Here is a 20,550-nt window from a genome sequence, read left to right as displayed (position 1 = left end):
AAGAAATGTCACCACCAAGGCCTTCTTTAGAGCCGCACACCCACCATAGAAAGCCTTTGGGGACCATTGATGGAGAAACACAGGCAGAACTGTCTCTCCTACCTCCACTGTAGACCAGAAGCAGTGCTAGACCTTTGCCTCCCTCACTGCTGAGGGACTCAATCACACACTTCATGAAGGTCAAAGGCTGCATCATGACTGCCAAATTAGACAAAAGAACTGCTGAGATCGATCTCCACTGTTCACAGTTTCTCTTGCTGCCTGTTGGCTCACAGCTGTCACCCAAACTCTTGTGATATTCTGCACTGAAGCTGGTGAGGTCTCGTCCTGACCTCCAGGAGTGCCCCAAGTCCATTCAAGTCAGCTCAATGGCACCATCAGGATCAGGTCCTGTGACAGTTCTCTTCATCCCACAGCAAGACGTAGGTGCTCCCTCTGAATATTTAAGCTGAGTTTCATTAGGCAAGAGCTGACATTCTCAGGGTCTGTCTCAGCAGTGCAAATCCATTCCTGGTCCTGCTGCTTCTGTGGCGTTACTCAGATTGCAGAAAAGGGTCCAGGAAGTTGGATATGCAACCCAACACCTACTAATGAACAGGCATCAAAAGCCCCTCTGTAACCACTGCCAGAGCAGAGGGACGCACAGACCACTCAGCAATCAAGCCCAAAGACACAGCCATAAAAATAAAAGCTTTTTATTTTTTTTTTTTAATATACCATTACAGAAACATCTGAGTAACATTCTCAACAGGACGGGCAGCTCCGCGGCCCTGGGGGTGAGCACGGGCAACTAGCTCCGGGGTCTGGCATACCATGCTCCTGAGCTGCCACTGCTCTTGGTGCACGACACCCCACTCCTCGCCCTCAGCGGGGAGACTCAGCCCTCCCAGCATCAGGGTGTCACCTTTTTGTAGGTAATATGGAGGTGCTGAGTCATGGGCTGCGTAGTGGTTGCCATCGAGACAGTTTGTTCAAGTTTCCCATCGGAATTGAGCCTGAATTTTCTGGTAATCTAAAAAGGGGGTAAGAAAAGAAATAACGGAATCAAGCAAACAGCATCCACAGGTTAAACTCCTTACCTGCACTTTTTACCTTCCCTTTACCATCCTTGTGTTTGCTGTCAATGCACCACAGATGGAAGGATATGCTCACTACAGCTATGCAAGTAAACGAGAAGTTTTCTCTCCTAGAGAAAGGCAGTCCTTTCCAAAACACCAGCTCCAAGACCCAAGACCATTATCCATGGAGTAACACAGCATCCTGGCACTACTACTGACATCACCTCAGCACAGACAGGCCAACATCCCTCCCTCCACCAGAAGAGCAGCTCCCAGCCGGCAGCTCAGGGAGATGCTGTGCACTAGATGACGTCCCCAAGGCAGCCTTCAAAACCACTCAGGCTCTCTGCCAGTCACCACACCGTGCCACTGTAAGGCATTGCTCATGCTACACCGGGAAATAGGAGCCTGCTGAGCCTTGTCTTGCACCTGCAGCCAAGCTGGTGTTCAGCCCCGGGACAGGAGGGAAGAGCGCTGCCATCCATCGGGAGCGCTTGACAGGCAACATTGTCCCCGTTCCTCCACCCAGGCAGGCTGTGAGCCTGTCTGTGCTGCACCAAACCTCAAGAGAGGCAATTTGGGGTTGCCCTGTGGAGCACTTAGGACCTGTGCAAGCAGATGCTCGAACCAAGGCTTCAGCAGCTTCCAAACTGGAGGAGGGAGCAGCTAAGCATTCACAGTGCTCAGCGCAGGTTTTAGGTCCGCTCCTAGGTGTTGCCGAAATAAAGTAGAGAAGTGGGATCATCCTTTTTGAACCTCAGCTCCTGTTCCCGAATAACACTCTGGAGTGCATCACTCCAGCTGCCCAGCCTGGCAGAAGGGCCACGTAACTGCGTGTATGACAGCAGGGCACGGCACCTCCCTAAGTGAGTGCTGCTGTAAGTAGGCAGCTTGGCATGGACCCCACGCACCCAGCACTTTGGCCCTTCACATAATTTCAGGACAGATGCACTCCACATCATCCAGAAGAGCTGTTTATACTGACTGGTGGCCACTTGCTGCTTCCCATGCCAAACACAATCCCAGGGGTGAACAGAAACAAAGTCCTGGGGACAGCAGGATAACCTGCAAGCATGATTAATTTGCAGTCACTTAAACCAGCCCCATTTAGAAATTCCTAAAATGCAGGGGCTTTTGCAAATGCATTAGTTTACAGTGAAGGTCACTCAAGGGCATGTCCATGAGCTATTGCCAGTCTGTGTGCTCAGAGACAGCGTCCTCTCCGTTAACACACATCCATTCCTACGTCTGCAGTGTGCCCTTAATGCCAATATCCAACATGTCCTCCTCCCAGAAGGTTATCGCCAGCTAAGAGCGAAGCTACCCAGGGCTGTGGAGGACGCACCACTGCTCTGACATTCATGAGGGTGACAGCAGGAACAGGGTCATATACAAATGATGTTTTGATTAATGTTGGCTGATCAGATGGGGCTTTCTTCGTAATGCATGACAGTGTTCCTCAAATACCCTAAGCAGGAAAAGGCAATTAAAAGGAATACAAAAGACACTCATCTTTAACAACAAATTATCTCACAATATGTGACCTTAACTCAGGGTTCCTGAACGACCCGTTTTTTTCTGAATGGACCACTGCAGCTCAGACAACTAAGTCTGAATGCCAAAAGGAGGAAATGAAATGAACTGGGCAAAAAAGAAGAGGATTCTCTCCTAAAAGCGAGCTTCAATCAAAGGCTGGCTGATGGGACCATGGGAGGGCAAGCTCCATGTGCACCCAAGACGCACAGGGAGACTGCTACTTCCCACACAGGAGAGGAAACATGAAGCACTGGGAAAGGGCCGTGGGAAATCACCAAATTCAAGGTAAGCGACAGCCACTGCTCTCCCCTCATCCACAAATTCAGTCATAGAAGACAACCAGGTCAGTCAGGCACCATTTACCAACGGTAAAACCATACTGACTGTGCCCAATCACCTTCTCCTTCACATGTGCAGAAATATCCAGGGGCTGAAGTGAGGCTGACCAGCTTGTAGCTCTCCAGGTTGACCTTCAGGTGCTTTCTGAAGATGGGTGACCCACATGCCATATGTCTCCAGCCATGGGGAAATTCCACTGATCTCCATCACCTTTCAAAGATAACACAGCAGCCTCGCAGGCACATCAGCCAGCTCCCTCAGTACCCACATACTGTGAGGACAGTCCTGAAGTCTAAAAATATTTGAAAGCGTGCCTGTTCTCCAGACACTTGCAGGGGAACAATGGCAAAGAGTTTGGATACAAACCCAGTCTAAGAGTGCTCCTCCGCTCCCTGCAGAGCATCTCTTATCTATACAGGCAGGGTGGGAGCTGAGAGCCACTCGCTCCTCAGAGAGGCAGGAAGAGTCTAAAATGCTGCAATTGTGCCTTACATCACATCAGCATCGCCTCTAGGAGAGACAGACTCCCAGAGACTGCTCCTCTCTGTCCATGTGGGGAGCTCAGCAAAGCAAGCACCTGCAACACAGCCCTGCCCCAGGGAACGGGTCTTCCTGCCTGAATTATGGCTCAGCCAAGCCACAGCCATTCCAAATCACTTTTTGGTGGAACACAACATTATGGTGAAGTTTTCTCAAAATGAGCAACTAAAGCAGCAGCACATGTGCCCTTCTCAACACCTGTGGTCTCTTCATTTCCACAGGCAATTTATGCTGTTCTTGGTGAAGAAGAAAACACACTGGAAGCTGGTTACCTGCCATACCCTCTCATTCCACTTCCTCATTCACCAGCAAGGGCCTCCCAGATACTCACTACGACCAGTACCTGGGCCTGAGCTGCCCTCAGGTGCCAGGCGAGCATGGACCTTCAGCTCAGGAGGTTCCCTCTTCCAGCCTTCAGCCAAAGCCAGCCTTGGAGCCCTCAACCAGTAAAACATTCGCTGGCTTTCTGTTGCTTTCCCCCTCCCCTCCTGCCAGTCTATCTGCTCACATTTCAGGCAGTGACTCTGAGAGGGCAGTCCATTTTATTTAAATGTTTGTAATTAAGAGCTCCGCTGCCTTGATGATATCCATAGTATTTAACAGCTTCATTTCTCATGCTATAGAAAGGAGGCAATACAGCTGCTCCTGGGAAAGAAGAAAGCCAACAACTTGAAACATGCATCTGAAGGCAGGGGAGTTAAGACTGCCTTTCCGGAGTTAGGACATTGTTTGTGTAGGCACATACAACTTTTGGGAAGTCAGTGAATTTTGGGAGCACTCTTATGACACTGGCTGCATTTCCACAAACTTGTGCTCTCAGTTAGGTATTGGTTGGTTTTATAGCACATAAAAACTAGGTTGCAAAATTAAGCCTTGAAGTCCAGAATAAGACAATACTGTACTTGCTGCAAAGTAGTGTCTTCTCTCCTGAGAGCCACACCTCACTTATCACCCTTCAAAAATTGCAGTCACTTGGTTCACATGTTATCAGAGAAAACAAAACAGATGCAAGAACATGCCAGTACCTACTCTTTGTGAGAGCTTGTTCAACCTTGCTGTCTTTCTCAGCTGCTAGTCAGCCAAGACAACTTCATATGTGACAGGATTCCAGCAGTGACCTCAGAATGCCACACTAACTCCAGCAGTGCCATCTTACTCGCAAGCTGGCTGTACCCCATTCAGCTGCATTAACAACAAACTGCCACTACACACACACAAAAAAAAAAAAAGTCAAAAACCAAGAAACATTCAACCAAGACTGGAGCTGACAGCAAGTGCCAGCCCTGCCAAGCAGCTACAGATGGGAAGAGAGCCCAGAGCAACTTGTGAATGCCCTGAAAAGCAAGCAAGATTTGCAAAGACAAGGTGGAGCTCCAGTGAAAGGCAGGTGTTCCTAAAATACCCTGATGAGGCCCAATATTCAACATACCTTACATGTGCACCCTCATACTGTGATTAATCCAGACAACCAGCATTAAGAAGTAACACTGCTGCTGTACAAGGGCATTTAGACAAGACTTTCTTATTCTCTTCCCTAAGGACCTGCTACTGGCCACTGCTGGAGACAGGATTCTGGGCTGGCTGGTCTGATTCAGCACCATCAGTTCTTATCTTAACAATCCCTCTGGGTCTTGTAATGTACAAAATATCTTCTGAAGGCTGTTACAAAAAGGATAAGCCAGGATGCCATGCAATATTTCCAAGAACTCCTGATGGCAATCTGTAATTAAAGCATGCCAATCAGCCTATCCTCTCAACTAGAAACCTTATGGGGCTAGCAACACTATGTGAATTGCTTACTGTGTGTGCACTCACCTGCTCTACGTGGGGCTTCTTGGCAAAGGAGATCCTGGCTATGGAGTGAGAAGCTATAGACAGCTCTTGTCCATTCACCTCCCCTTCCTCCACCTCCACCAGACCTAGTGAGAAGCAAGGTCATAAATATTATTAGGCTACAAAGGTTACTTAACAATGTCACACTTATTAGGCTACATAATAGACCACCACTCTCCCTGAAGAACAGTTTTATTTGACCTAGCACATATCAACAACTACAGATCCAAGCAACCTCAGACACACAATGCTGCTTAGAAAAGTCTAGCCAGACTTACTCATACAGTGTGGGATAAGTATCGCACTGCAACTGGCATTTTTCCCTTCAGTGCCTGCTCTAAGTTTTAGATGCAACTTTAAGCATCAACTGGGTTTTAACACTTTCACTTACAATAATTTAGATGTGGTTCTCTCTCTCATTCAGTCCCTGTAAGGTGTATAACAAGTACCAAGACACTACATACAGACAGTGGGAGGTTCTCCTAGTTTAGAAGCTTAAGAAGACTGCACTGAGGTTATTCTCCGAGATTGTTAAGGGAACAGTGGGAGAGAAGCTCTCCTGCTACAGTGCCGAGGAGGCTCTTGGTAGTGCCACAGCCTGGGCAAGGTCTCTAATAGGGAACCTGCTATACAGGTCACACCAAACACTCCTGGATGGAGAGGCTGCAAAGGGGGTTTAAAATCACCACAGCCACAACCTTTACCCTGCACCACAGAATCAAATATGGCAAGTGTTGACATTGGTAACAACAGCTTAAGTGGGATGTTAAACCTGACTCTGCTTAGAAGGAGCAGGTGGCCAAATATGACACTAGCAATAGAAGGACAACTCTAGACCCAGAAGCTCATCAACTAAGGCATGTACTTCTCTATTTCTACCACAGGGTCAACTGTGGCCAACTCACAGGAGCAGTGGGAATGAAGCATCTTACCTGTACACGTTCCCCCTGCCTCCCCACAAAAAAAGACTAGGATGCTATGAAGGCATCAAGAATATCACTGGCCACTTATCACCTGCCATTATTAAGGCTCGGACTGCAATTCTCGTTAAGAGGCAGGGGTTCTTTTGGTTTACAAAGCTATGTCTGAAAATACCAACATACCATCTGAGGAAAGGATACCCCTCAAGTTTCCTGCATGAGCAGTATTTTGACTTGCAGTCCTTTCCTGTCACAGAAAGCTAGAAAGCCACACTGTCTGGGCAAAGGCACATAGCCAGTCCTAGAAACTCAGTGCTTTTGACACAAGCTCATTTATTAATTTGTTTTCACTGTGGGTTCAGCGCCATCAGTTTGATGCTGCTCTTTGGCAGTGAACCCACAGTGAAAACAAATTATATGAAACTGAGAGGTGCAATAATTTTCTGGAAAAGTGATGAAATGGCACAGCAGGGTAAGGACCTCTTCTTCTCCTCAGCGTGGATATCAGGTGTGTACCTGTGTTCTGGGCACTGATGAAGGCCACCTTATTAGTGTCAGGCTTGAGGCGGATGAATCCACATTCTCGGTGCATGGGCTTCCTGGTGTCCGGATGGAAGGCGTTGAATCTGAGGGGAAATCAGAATACAAAAGCTGCTGTTTGTTGCACTGAAAATACAGTGTTTGGCCTGGTTTCGTCTCAGAGGAAACGGTATTTTATTTAACTTCATGACTGCCTGCAGTATTATTGAAGAGTAAAAGACTGACAATGCTTCATGGTTGGGAGATGTAAACGTGTAAAAATACAGTTACATTACAGGCACAGGTATTTCTTAGAGCTGTAGTTATTTATGTTCAGGCTTCATATTTTCCACAGCTCCTGGGTCTTTCTAAGACCTAGCTCAGAAACTCTCTCAGGAAGCCATACATACTCTCTCTCAAATATTTCCTTTTCTCAAACAAATATCTGGAATTACAATATCATCATTATTTAGCTTTTAAACCTAGCAAGTTGGGGTTTTTGTATATTACTTGCTGCAGGCAGTAACAGAGCAGACTTCTTTCTCCCACCATCCCCTTCAAAAAGAAAAAAAGTTCAGCTCAGATTCTTATTTATTGTTCATGAGGCCTGAGAGTTGTATGTTTGGTCACCCATAATGTGGGTGATTATATATATCACGCATGTTCATATATTACATTAGTGCTACAGCGTTCCTGAGACTACAGAGGTAACTGAATTACACAGCAGCTTAAACTCAATAGTAAGCTAGGTATCTATATAATGTAGGGGACTATCCTATTGGTGTTTCTTTATTCTTTATTCTAGACTAATTTCTTTCTTTTCATAGTGTTTTTCATAGAATTTCCCACTCTGCATCCTTCTATAGGAAAGGAGACAGAGGCAACCTTGGAGCTGCTGCTGCTAAATCTGCACCCAGAACTCCCTCATGCAACAGCAGTTTCCACACATGCCTCTGCTGTGCAGCTGGGATGTGCCTGCTGGAAATGGCCAACACCACTCACCTTGGCCACTGTGACCTGTCCTGGGACTGGGGATATGCTGTATTGTCAGCTGCCACCCAACGGTAATAGGGCAAGTGTGCAAGAAGAACGTGACCAAGGGGCTTGTCCAGGTGCTGGCACAAGGCAAGCAGAAGCAGTTATTTAGTAAAGAAGCACTGAGAGCTGAAAAGTCCAAAGGAACTGTTTCCTATCTGAAGTAAAATATAATGAATCACGCAGAGTCAACATTTCCTAGAAGACCAGCAGCACAAGGTGTAGCACATGGTACCCCTACAAATGGTACAAGAAACCTGTGGGCTTCAAAGAACTGGAGACAAAGAAGGGGGAGCACAGCTAAGGCATGCAGTTAGGGAAGAGTCTGGGTGCCTTGCAGCTGCTTCTGGCTCCCCAGTGTCCTCTGGGTACAAATACACAAATTATTCCTCCTGTTTGGCTTTGTCTCTATATAAAGGTGTTCTCCTTTTAACCATATGGTTATAGAAAGAACAAGGAATGACTTCTATCGGTGGTGCAGGGCTGTATCCCTGCTAAGGACTGTCCTAGCATCTCAGCCTCTGCACTCTGCAGCTAGTGAAGCCAGGTACCCTACAGAGTCGTGTCCCATGGTGGGATTATCTAGAATCAAAGGAGGAACAAACTTAAATCAGGCTTCTTTCAGTGCTTGGAGTATTCAAGAGATATGGCCTGTCTTGTAACAGTCAAGTGGCACTGCTCCAGGAGCCAGGAAGGCACAGGGTCTCTGTCCTCCAAACCTGGTGCCTACTTTCCTGATGCTTCCCAGAGTTCAACAGCTCTGAGCTGTATATTTCCTTGGCACAAAGAAATCCCAAACAACAAAAAAACCCAAACCAATCAACCATGACTCAAATGAGCAACTGTTCAAAAGTTGGAAAGGGAGGTATAGACAGAGCATGACTGTTGGAGATTTGTTTCTTTCAGAAACTAGACTAAAAATGTCACATGCTGAGCTGACAGCTCTGTCACAACACATGGCGCACACCAGGAACACAGGGCATCTTTCACATGGTGTTGGCATCTTGTAATTATTCTTTTCTCTAGTTTTCAAAGCAACAAACTTTCCAACGCACCCCTCCCAAATGAGTACTGGAGCAGCACTGAACAGTTAGCTAACATGTCACTTCTCTACCTCCAGATTCCTTTTCATTTTCTCTTAGAACAATTACTTGCAGACAAAGCAGTTAAGCTATCTGTCTCCTATTCCATATAGCTTGTTAAACACTTTAATTTTTCTCAGATTTTCATGGTGGTGAAGACTGAGGATCACAGTTTAAAATGGACAAACTTGGCAGCCATGCCATAGCTCCTCCATTTATTATATCTGTAAGTGGGAGTTTCACAAAGCAGAATGATAGCAGTTGTAATGCTATTACCTGAAGATTCATTTCTAACTAGACAGCTACTGCCAGCAAGAAGAATGATGGATTTTTTTCTGGCCATGAGGACAGTACATCTTTTGGCTAACATATGCACCCAGTTCACATCACATTAAAGTGGAAGAATCACTGGTCCTTCAAAGGCAGGTATGGAATTTGCACAAACAGTGATGTCCATGCTGGGGCCATTCTTGGTACCTGAAATTACTCTCGCTATTCTAAGTTACAGTCACATTCGCAGTACCCTGAGTTACTTCTCACCATGTAACCCTCAAGACTGGCAGGCCACAAGAATTGTACACTGCATGGTGCCCACAGTCCCATTCCTGTCCACATGTGCTTCTGCATGAGTTCACAGGTGTGAACTCACTTTTGAAAAGCTCTGTAGAACTGCACTTTACTCTTGGGCTAGTGAAACTTCAGTGACCGGAGGTGTGCAGCTCTGGGTATGTTGCAACAGCATGCCAATTAATCACAAGTTTTAAAGGAAAATGAAAGTCAGCCCATGCAGTCACATATCATTACATCGTCTCATTTGGTACGTGAAAACTTGTTTACTTTGCCACTGGAAAAGAAACACAACCAACAAATCTCACTGGAGCCATGCCTGCTCCGATCCAAAAGCTACTGCCAACACAGATAATCCCTAGACTTACGAGAAGTTGAGCATGGGTTGCCCCACGTGAGAGATGTGCACTTCTTCCAGGTACTGGAAGGGCTTCATTGTAGGGAAGGTGCCATCTCCTGGTGGGTCTGAGAGCCAGGTTCCCAGCATCCAGGACAGGGGTTCCATCACAGGATTCAGCTGGGGAGTGTCTGTGGAGGAAGAAGAAAGAATGAAGAAAGAAAATTCAGGGATCTGTGCTTTACAGCTTGCTGTGAGCTGCTTACAGCTGGGTGGAGGTGAACACAAAACACCTCAGAAACAGTCTAATGCAGCAGCAATGCTCCTCTCTAGAGCAGCATCAGCTCCAAGGTGCAAGGGGAGACTGGGAACAACAAACAGTCACGGAAAGTAGGTCTGTTTTCAAACCTGCTCTTGGCCTTACATAGAGCACTCCTCCCGGTGGTCCATTTCTGACTCCTCTCTGTAGCTTGATCTGAAAAGAAAGCCCCCTCTTGTCTACACGCAAAGCAGAAGAAGACTGAAATATCAGTGTAAAGAATTATCACTAAATGATAATTAAGTCTCTAATGCTCTGGCCTGATTTTTCTCAAGCACTGAGCACGTACTGTGCCTGTTTGTTTCAGAGACCAAGGAAATGAGTCCTCACTTCAGAGGAAAAAGAAAATCAGGCTGCATACATATTCAAGATCAAAGTTTGGCTCTAATTTTTTTTGAAGAGGTTAACAAAGACCTGCACTTGTACAAAGAGAGAGGGATCATTCAGAAGTTGTTCTGCTTAGGCTCTGGACTAAGGCTAAGTAAAATGTTTTAAAGACTAGAGTGTCTGCAAGTTAAAGCGTAAACAGAAGAGAAAGCTACTTCCCATCGTCATTGCATTTATTAAGAATCAACCAAGGTCTGTTTCACAAAATTAAAGCTTCTTTAATAAATCATTTTAGAAGAGCTTTGATAAACAACGGTTTTGCATTTTGCTGTGATTTCAGAGGGTGTAAGCTGGGGAAAAAAAAAAAAAAAATCAAGAGAAATGGAGACAGACAATGTTAAAGCCATGTGACCAGCAAAGCAGTTCCACTCCTAAGGTGTAAGCAGGGAAAGTGATATGGCACTCACATGATCTCAGGAAAGACCAATACCAATAGAAATGAAGTGCCCACTACTCTAGATTAGCTATGTTATGCAGACAAGTGTGACTGAAGTACACTTAAAGCATGTCTTCTTCCCACTCACTTGATAAATGACTCATACTGGCAGGGTGGGAGTTGAAGGGGGTTGTTTTCCACACCTAGTGATATTGCCTAATAAAGGAACAAGCTACCTGTCCAGCTGGTCTCAAAGGCACAGACACAGCTGCAGGGAGAAATTATGACCTAAAAAGGTGATGCTGTGCATAAAAATTTGCTTGATCAGTCTGAGTTTCACTGTGCTCATTCCCAAATGTCAGGCTAAAAAGACTGAGCAAGGAGGAATAACGGAGAGTCCACACCTGGAATGCCAGAGGGGGAACAGAAACTTTCCAGGGTAAAAGAGAATCACCATTTTAGCTATTTATTCTCCCACAGATAGCAGGTTTAGAAAGCCAGCTGGCACATCAGCAAGATGCTGCTAATTACTCTTCTTTATCCTGAAGTATTTTGCAAGTGAAGCAACATGAGAAAACATGAGGGATCACTGTGAAATAGGTGATAAAAATCTATGGCATCAGAGCCAGCCTTTACAGAGACTGTCCTGCCAGCCTGTGCATTCACCACCAGCTTACCAAGGTGTTAAGAAGGGGTTCCTACAATCCATACAGCAGTGCTAGTGTACCAGAGAGTAATTCATTGTACTTACTTTCCACCTGTACTGTGAGCAACTAAAGCAACAGAACATTATTTTCTGGTGCAGCAAAGACCTTAACACAGTGATGACTGATAACAAAAGTCCAAAATTATTGCTACAAGAAACTCCATACTTCTACACTGCTTCTTAGGAACCAGTTTCCCTTTCTACTTCATGTTGAGAACATGCAGTTTTGCAAGAAAGGAGAGTATTGCTACCCCGTCCAACTGGTATTTGCCTTTCACTTCCTACTGCATATGATGCATTTCTTTCCAAGCTTTTTGCAGGCTCAAACTCCCACGGTGGAAGGGAAGAGCAAAGCTTTGGAAAGGCTAGAAGAGACTGCAGCCTGGGCTGCTGCTGCCCTCTCCTGGGTCAGGAGGTGGCAACAAAGCCTAGGAGTGGGATGCTTTCTGTCAGACTGCTTGTAATAGGGAGCTTGTACTTCCTTCCCTTTTTAACGATCTAAACTCTTGGCACATCACTTTTACAAACAACCTGCTACTATGGCTTAAAAAGTAAGTGTGTGATGATATCAAGAATACAAACCACATCTGAGAATGCGCAGTGCAAGAGACACCGGCCACCCTTCTGCATGTTTAAAGCTTCAGACTCAGATGGGGTCCTCTTAATACCAGTTCTCTTGCATCCACATGCAGAGTTTCTCTTTTATCTACTAACAGGGAAGCTCACACTACAGCCTCTTTCTCAACAAGGACATTCCTGGAGCCACTTTCCCCTACCAGATCATACACTTCCTTGAAGCCATTAGGGACCCAGCAACTCCAAGACCTTCGCTCCTCAATGAAATTTGACTGAAATCAGCCATGACATTCCCAAATTCCAACAGCTTGGGAGAATAAAAAACTACAGGCACATAAGCAACCTGATCAGCTAGATCCCTTTTCTTCAGGAAACCACTCAGGCCAAAACTGACATGGTCCTGGGCACAAGAGTCAGCTCCGTTTCACCATCTGACCCCACTTCATCTCTCCATACTCACAGATGGACTGTTTCCACATCTTTCACATTCACAGAGGGTTTAGAAGTCAAATCCCTCCCTGCACTGTAACAAAGTCAGACCATAACCGGCTGTGCACGCTTTGGAGTGGGAGACAGTATGCTCTCCCTGCCATGAGACAAACCAGACAAAGCGGCTGGACAACCCCCTCAGGCCATGTCTACGCAGGCTTCAGCCAGTGTGGCTCTCAAGGGGGATCCTTGGCAGAGAAAGCCACGCTGGCACAAATTCCTACACAGCTTTATCAGTAAAACTGTGGCATAAGCAGCCAGCTGGTTGCTAACAAGGCAGCTAATCTATTTCCCCTAAGCTGGGGAATACTTGCTGCAGGAAACTTAAGAAAAAAAACCAACCAACCAAAAACCCCAAACAACAAAAAAAACCCCAACTCACACAGCACCTTCTCAGTCTTCAAAGTACTGGGTCTACAGCAACAGCTGGGCAGCCTCGTGCAGTCCCTTCTTCAGCTGAGTCGCTTACTAGATTTAAATCATCATCAAGGTTCTGGTAATTAAGGAGCAGCCTTGTTCAGCATACTTTTTTGATATTTAAGTACAGAAGGTGGCTTTATACTCCGCTGCACTTCCCTGACTGTTGCACCCCTTTACGCACTTTGCTGATGCTCCCCCCAGTAAACCATTCCTAGCACTGACAAGCTCTAGCACCATCTCTGCTGTAAAAGCTGGGAATGTGGTTACATTCACAAATTTTCATCTTATGGCCTATCCTAGTAATTAATTTCATGACCAAGCACCAATGTGTTATTGCCTCTGTTTCTAACCTCTGTGGTAAAATGTTCCAGTGCCTGTAGTCACTGCCAGAGTTCTCCTGCACTACAAAACAGAGAAAACATTTTTAAAATTATACACTTCTATAAGAACTATGAACATCCTACCTGAGCTTACCTCAATATGTTTTACTTTCTCTCAAGTTTTCCTTAGTTAGCATTTTCATTGCTTCCTAGTTGCAAGCTGTTTTTTTGTTGTGAGTCATTGCCAACTCACTGCAGAATTAAATGCTTAACACACAAGCTGTATAGGCTATCAGGGAAAAAACCTAGAAAAAACACAACCATTCCACTGGGGGGGGGGGGAAGCAACAGCAGAGCAAAAAAGTCTTGTTTCCTCCCCTCCAACCACCTTTCTCTCCAAGGGGGCAGTGAAAGAGCCATCTCTCTGCTCAACTGAGTCCCAAACCTGCTGCATGTCAGGTCAGTGCTGCATGTGCTCAGGCCATAGGTGCTATGAAGTCTCACCTAGCCTCTTTTGTGATGCCTTCTGCCACAGATTTAGCCCTGCTATTAACCTATGCATACATATTCCTACTCTTTATGTCACTCTTAGCTTACTTTACAGCTCCCTTGTTCTTTGTAATGCCCACTTACTCTATTGACCAGTCTTCTACCCCCTGGCTGTTCCCATCCCAGACAAGGCAGAAAAAAAAAAATCACAAGCAGCACCTGCCATCTCAGAACAAAAGCATTTTTTCTTCCAAAATCTAGCTCCAAGTTAACATGCAGCTGGCAGGTTAGCAGTGCCTGCCCTGATAGAGGCTATTTTTCTGACAGCACACATTTGTGATCCATTATAAGCACTAATTTTCAAGCTAAATTGTACAGGGACCCATTGCTGTTCAAGTCCTGCTCAGACAGATGAAAGTACAGCATCTCACATCCTTGCAAAACCCCACTTCTCACCACCACTGAGGAACATGATTTTGCTATTTGTTTCCTGCAAGACGAATGAAAACCTGTTGCCACCTTGATCGGAAACACCACCTCGGCCCCACAGACCAGTCGTCAAGACTCCATCTTGGCACAAAACCAGACATTTAATGTTTGAGTCCTTCTGCTTGTCCCCAAAGTTCACCAACTATGCTTCATTCACATGTACAAAGTATTATAAATGACCCCATTTCTACGCTAGCTTTGTACAAATACTTAAAGACAAATCTAAGCTGGAAGGAAACATGATTTCCTACAGATTCCTAGCAAAATTCTAACCATTTTTCACATGGACGTATTCTGCAAACTCTCCTGCCTTTAATATGACCTTCATGAAAGCAGACATGCAGTGTGGAAAAGGCTCCACATACACTCAAATGGCTGAATTTAACAGCTTTATCTCTCTCATAAATACAGACCCTTCAATCGCATTGAATCATACCTGCGTTTGCTCCATTGCCAGCCATAGTTTGCAGAGTTATTTTTCTATTGCTAGGTCTAGCTCTCTAACCACCTTTGCTCACCAGAAAGTGTTTTGCGCAGGGTTGATAAGATGGCTATAAGGGAAGTGATCTCATTATTAGGTAAGACAGTTATCCTGGTGCCTGCTGGGAGATGTAGTTTTACAAAAGGACAACACTTGAGCATGTTAAGACAAGGTGATCTTGTGAAAGGACCTTCTCAGATCTCCTGTCTGTACTAGCACTGGGGGAGCATGATGCAGCAAAGCTGCGAAACCTTCAAGCAGAACAAGATGGTCAGATAGTAGTTGTGTATCAGAGGACAGTGCTGTTAGACTAGTCTCCCCTTCCCCAGGACACTGGATCTGTATTTGCTCACTGGCTCTCCCTAATTTCTCCCAGTACATCCTGCTGTTCTCCAGAAGATGCATTTAACCTCGTTCCGCCTGGTGCACTGTGCCTACCCATGCTCCTCTGCCGGAAGTATTCCTCTACCTTTGGTCCACGGACCTCAGAAGTGGCCCACAAAACAGAAGGAAACATTTTCCTACCAAACAAGAAAGCAAATTCAAAGTTTACATGGAAAAGGTCACTGTGACAGCTGTGCAGGCCACAGCCCAGGGCTTCTCCTAAAACCAGTTAGTCGATCCCCCTGTTAAGACAGGTTGGGAAACACTGCTTGAGCTCATCGTGACAGTTTGAGCACGCCGTGAGCCAAACTCACCCAGACTGAGTCACCAGTCCTTGAGTGTGGCTGGCAGGGACCGTGTGTGCAGCAGTTTTGCAGAAACCTGCTCTTTCCAGCCGGTTGTATTTTGGATACAGCCAGCAGAAATTTACTCATCTCATTGGAGGAAAATACCAGTTGAGAACTAGTACCAAAATGAAGGTCTGCTTAATGGGTGCGGGCCTAAAGCTCATTTTTCTGCTCACGACTTTGTGGAAGCAGCTGAATGTCAGGCAGCAGCAAAGAGATGTCCCGCAGTCTGTGGAGTTTGGATGCAGACACGTTAACAACTTGCATGGTCAGTCCAGTTGGTTACTTTACTTACACTCCCCATCCCCAAGGCACTGCCTTTGGAAGAAGAAAACATGCAGGCCTGGGTTCACAGCTAATAACATCACCTCGACTACACATCAGATGATTGAGGACAACTGAAATGTAGCTACTAACAAAGACTATAATTATTATTAACCTAATATGTTACCTGACTGTATCTTTATGAATACCAAAAAGCCTTTCTTCAATTCAGCTTTGTATTACAGCAGAACTTAGTGTCTAGCATAAACCAGACTCTGCCAAGCAGCAGTCAGCTGCACTTCATCAGGTATTTTGACCACCATAAACTGTTACTATGAGCACACAAAAAGCAATGCAAGGCAGAAGAGCACCAAGATTAAGCTAAAAAAGAAGAAGAAAAAAAAAAGCCAGCCAGCCAACAACAAACCCTTTAAAAAAGTCACCAGCCAAAGGGTTCCATCAGAACTTCCCATCGCACCAAGCTACAACTGCCGAAATGGTTCATTTTCACATATTGATCTCCAGTTTTGTTGATATGAAACAGCAGAACAGGTAACGAGTTAGTAAATTCATTTTAAAAAAAATGACATTTTCCCTTAGAAAATAGAATATGTAGTTCTTATAGAAGATATTCTTAATATGTAACTCTCACATTCTCAAAAGATATACGTATAAGAACATCCATTTCGGGAAAGAAAAGAAAAATCATAGCGCTTACTAGAATAAAGAAAAACATCCTTCAGGATGCTCTTTTTGCAATTAGTATCTCATTGAAGATATTCCAACAAAGCTAGACAGCCTTTAAATATATACATACATATATATATATGACAGACAATTATGGAACCCTAAAATTGTATTTAGTTATTTTCTTTAGTTAGACACCAAAACAATACAAAAATACAGACCAGAACGTACAAATAAGACTATGTCGATTTCCCATGGGGGAAAAGAATTCTTTCCCCCCCCTCTACCCAAATAGAAGCATGAGTTTTCCCATACTTTGGAAAATCAAAAACACGTGGGAAAAGTAGCATTGGGTATTGACCTTCAAGAATTTTGTCAGGGTTTATTTTCTTGCACTTGAGTGAGGAAATAGGCCATGCTATAATAGTCTGGAGAACTTGTCTGACTATGCCAGTATCACGTTTCTGGCCATGTCTAATACTACAAGGCTTCAGAAGAAACCATGAGGTTTCTTCTCCTAAAGAAGAAGAGATGCAAGAATTACCATCAGGGGATACCTGACCATCCATCGGTGACTTCTTCAAGAAAGCCCCAAGTCATGTATCCTTCACTAGGCAACCCAACATTTTCTCAGCAGCCACACAAAGATCACTAGATGCTCCTAAACTCTTACCCCAAATTGTATCTTGCAACTAAAGTCGTGCAAAAGTTTTATCAGCTGTATATTAAAGAACTCTTTTTCTTGCAAGAGAAAGGGTTACGGCCCGATTCGACTTCTCTGCAACAACCTTTTTACGCAACCTCGTCCCTTGCTGAGTTCCCCTACATTTTCCAGTATCTCAATTTTTTTTTTTAGTTAGTAGAGAAGTCATTCTCCATGTCTTCCTACTTTATTATCCATTTCCTGACTATTTCTGCCTTCCAAGGGAGGAAACAATCAAACCACACACAGACATTCAATCACAAAAAGTGACCTCGCTGTGTATCATGACATTGTCATATTGGATACCTACCACCTCACTTATATTTCATATATCCTGAGTACTGAGTGCAGTACATGAAACCTAAGATCAGAAGTACTTCTTACATCACTGGAGAAGACTACAACAGCTTTCCCAGATACCTGCTGCCCATGACAGCTCATTAACACACCAAAAAAATTCACGGGCACACTCCAAAGGCAGGCAAATCCTAACAGGTGCTACTGAGTCACAAACAAGTTAAAATAATCCAAGAAGAAGAAGAAAAAAAAAAAAATTCATCAACATAGTTGTCTGCAACACCTTGACCTAGTTTCCCATGCCGCACCAGGAATCACCTTGGAAACTTTTGGGATATAAGAAATAGCTCCTGTGCCCCAAAACTTAATTATTTCACCTCTATCTGTTGATCTAACGCAAGCTACTACTACTCCTTCCAAAAAAACATAACTTCCTCATATCTTTTACCCATCACATTTTTACAACCCCTAACTTAAACAGACTCTTATTGCTAAGAAAATGGTGAATTCTGCCTCGACGCAAAGCCACTGGGAATACTGACCACAGTCCCGGGATAGCAGGCTGTTCAAGTAAGGGAAACTGATCCTCTTCAGCTCATCTAGCTTCTCCTTCAGCTTCCTGACTTGACTGTCAGAGCGACTGATCCTCTGCCTCAAAAGTTTCAACTCTCCGTTCTTCTTTTCTACCTGCTCACGCAAGCAGCACACCTGACTTTTGCTCTGCCTGGAGGAGAAACAGTACGAGTGGAGGGAGTCGATGAGCTTGCAAGCTCCTGAGGCTGACATGATGACCTCGTTGATTGACATGGGGTTGGCATCTGTGTCACCCTTCCGCCCCACCACAGCCTCAGCGGCAGGCTGAGGGGTAAGGTCTGCTGGGGACGCCGACAAACCCTGGGAAGGTTTCTGAGGGGTCGCAGTGAGGGATGAAGTAGGGGAGCCTTCTGCTACGGCCTTGTCTTGTCCCATAAGATGGCTGCTGCAGCTTGGTTCCACGTCTCTCTTTGGCCTTTTCCTTTCTAGCTGCTCTTTTGGGAAAGACGGCCTCTCTCTGGCATGCTTAGAGGAAAAGCTGTAAGAATGAAGGGAGCCGATGAACTTGCAAGCACCAGAGGCAGGAGGCGTGAAGTCGTCGACCGACACACCGCTTCTGTCTGCTACCCAGCTCCCCGTCCAGGTGGCTTTAGGACAGTCCTCCACAGAAGATCTCTCAGGCTTTTTCTGAGGTCCAGGCTTAGCAACCAAATTATCACCTAACGTCCTTCTCTGAGGGCCATCCAGCTGGCTGCAGAGGTTCTCTTCCTCCTCAGACATCGATCCGATTTCCGCTTGCAAAGTCACCTCCTCCATCTCTTTTGTCCCTTGCATCACCATGAAGTCCTGGCCAGAAGATGAGGTCCTCTGAACTACCTCACGGCCTCCTTCCCTTGGGTCTTCTCCATCCTGCAGTGGCACCTGGCTTGCTATTTTTCTTCTGCTTCTGACATAATCCAGGTTGTCGTGTTTTTTCTCTACAAGCTGGAAGATAGTAGGGACAGCAGTGGGCTTCAGCAACCGGTGCTGGTCTTCCAGCCGCTTAGAAAAACTGTCTTTGGTGAAGTGCTCGCTGCAAAGAAAGGAATACTTGGTGGGAGTCCAGTTGTCTCTCTGAACAGCTTTTAGCCACTGAATCAGACGCTTTGAATCCTTCAGAGGGAATCTAAAAAACCAAACAGACAAAACCCATGAAAAGTTAAGTTGCGTTTTGGAAATCAGAAGGGTTGCTACTCTTCAGTTTAGGAAATTCTCACAAAAGCTGTGTTTTAACAGGTTACGCTCATTTGAGGATTATTTACCTTTGGGCCGAAACACTCAGTATTCGTTCCTTCCATTAACAGCTCTACTTCACCAGCAGCACAGAACTAGAAAGCGTTATTTCTCTTTCCATCAGCACCGGACCCCTTATTCAGCTGCCTGTCCACCCTAGGACGAAGGCAGCAGCCCGTCCGCAAGGAACGAGGATGCGACGAACCCCGAAACACCCCCCGAGCTCGGCCAACACGTTGTCCATCCCCTGTCTCCGTAACCCTGCTGCTGTTTACGCCAGGTGTATTAAAATGAGGCGTAAAAATGCCTCGGACTGAAAAAAGACCCGAGGAGCTGGACGAGGCACCTTTTCCAAATGGGCCGGCAGCGGTCGCCCAAGACAACGACCTTCCCTTGGGGACTCACCGGTGGCAGCATCCCCGGCGAGGCCCCTGCTGCGGGCAGAGGCAGGGGGACACAGGCCAGGCCGTGGCGTGAGCCTGGGACCAGGCCCCGCGGCTGCCAAGCCGGTTTCTGCAGGCGTTAAGGAGCCCAAAGCCGGTCCCCGGCGCTGAGGGAAACAAAGGGCGGCCGCAGCCGCTCGGGGCCCGGAGGTGCCGGGGAAGGGACGGGCGAGCACGGCGAGGGTGGGGGGGAACGGGACAGGGACGGGACGCAGCCGCCCCCAGCCCGGCGGCCGGGCCGGACCGTAGCCGGGGGGGCGCGGGGATGAGGGAGGCCCGGCCGCCGCACCTGCAGAGGGCCGGGGGCGGCGGGGCTGAAGCGGGCCGGGCGGCCGCCCTTACCTGTGGAAGGAGACGGCGCCCCGGTGCGCCTTCCCCTGCCGGTTGGAACAGTTGGCGGCGGCGCAGCAGATCACCATCTCCGGCCGCCGCCGCCGCCGCCGGCCGGGCCCGCCCCGGCCCCGGCCCCCACCCGCCGGCCCGGGCCGCCGCCAGCCGTACAGCAAGATGGCGGAGCCAGGTCACCCCATCCGCCCCTCCGCCGCTGGGGAAGGGGTTTCTGTACGGCACTGCCGTCAACCAAGATGGCGGCCGCCAGACGGCCGCCGCCATTTTGGCCGAGGCGCCACCGTACAGCGCTGACGCTACGGGGCGGGGTGAGAAGGGGGAGGGGGGGCATCGCTCCCGGCACCGCTCGCTTGCCTCCTCGGCGCCGCAGGACGTCCGCCTCCCGACGAGCGCGCTCGGTCCTCGGCGGCCGAGCCGTCAAAGGCGTCTCCGAGAGAGGCGGGCGTGGGGAGT

The 20,550-nt window shown here is 46.7% G+C and overlaps 1 protein-coding gene across 5 annotated transcripts; it reads right to left on the bottom strand.

Moving 5' to 3' along the window:
* Positions 1-679: 679 nt before the first annotated feature.
* Positions 680-20,289, bottom strand: THAP4 (THAP domain containing 4). 5 transcript variants are annotated; one of them, XM_075032292.1, is made up of 7 exons: positions 20,092-20,289; positions 18,043-19,199; positions 10,191-10,241; positions 9,798-9,957; positions 6,743-6,852; positions 5,289-5,392; positions 680-1,012 (listed from the first exon to the last, which is right to left on the bottom strand). In XM_075032292.1, exons 1-7 carry the CDS (start codon positions 20,166-20,168, stop codon positions 893-895), a joined length of 1,779 nt encoding a protein of 592 aa, XP_074888393.1. In that variant the 5' UTR covers positions 20,169-20,289; the 3' UTR covers positions 680-892. The 5 variants fall into 5 exon arrangements, with proteins under 5 accessions (XP_074888393.1, XP_074888396.1, XP_074888395.1 ...); XM_075032295.1 differs by lacking the exon at positions 20,092-20,289 and adding an exon at positions 19,336-19,489; XM_075032294.1 differs by lacking the exon at positions 10,191-10,241 and having other exon boundaries at positions 20,092-20,279.
* Positions 20,290-20,550: the final 261 nt, after the last annotated feature.

Source organism: Buteo buteo, chromosome 7, assembly GCF_964188355.1.
Source record: "Buteo buteo chromosome 7, bButBut1.hap1.1, whole genome shotgun sequence".
NCBI classification, from domain to species: Eukaryota; Metazoa; Chordata; class Aves; order Accipitriformes; family Accipitridae; genus Buteo; species Buteo buteo.
The sequence above is the reverse complement of the archived record's forward strand: the minus strand, read 5'-3'. Positions and strand labels throughout refer to the sequence as shown.

Bases quoted from the DNA above. Each gene is read 5' to 3' on its own strand.
- THAP4 (XM_075032292.1), bottom strand. From the start codon at position 20,168: ATGGTGATCTGCTGCGCCGCCGCCAACTGTTCCAACCGGCAGGGGAAG. The intron at 9,958-10,190 runs GTAAGGCCAAGA...CTTCCTCCACAG, and splicing joins CACCGGGAGGAGTGCTCTAT to ACACTCCCCAGCTGAATCCT. The intron at 5,393-6,742 runs GTACACACCTGA...GCTTCTCACTAG, and splicing joins CATCAGTGCCCAGAACACAG to GTCTGGTGGAGGTGGAGGAA.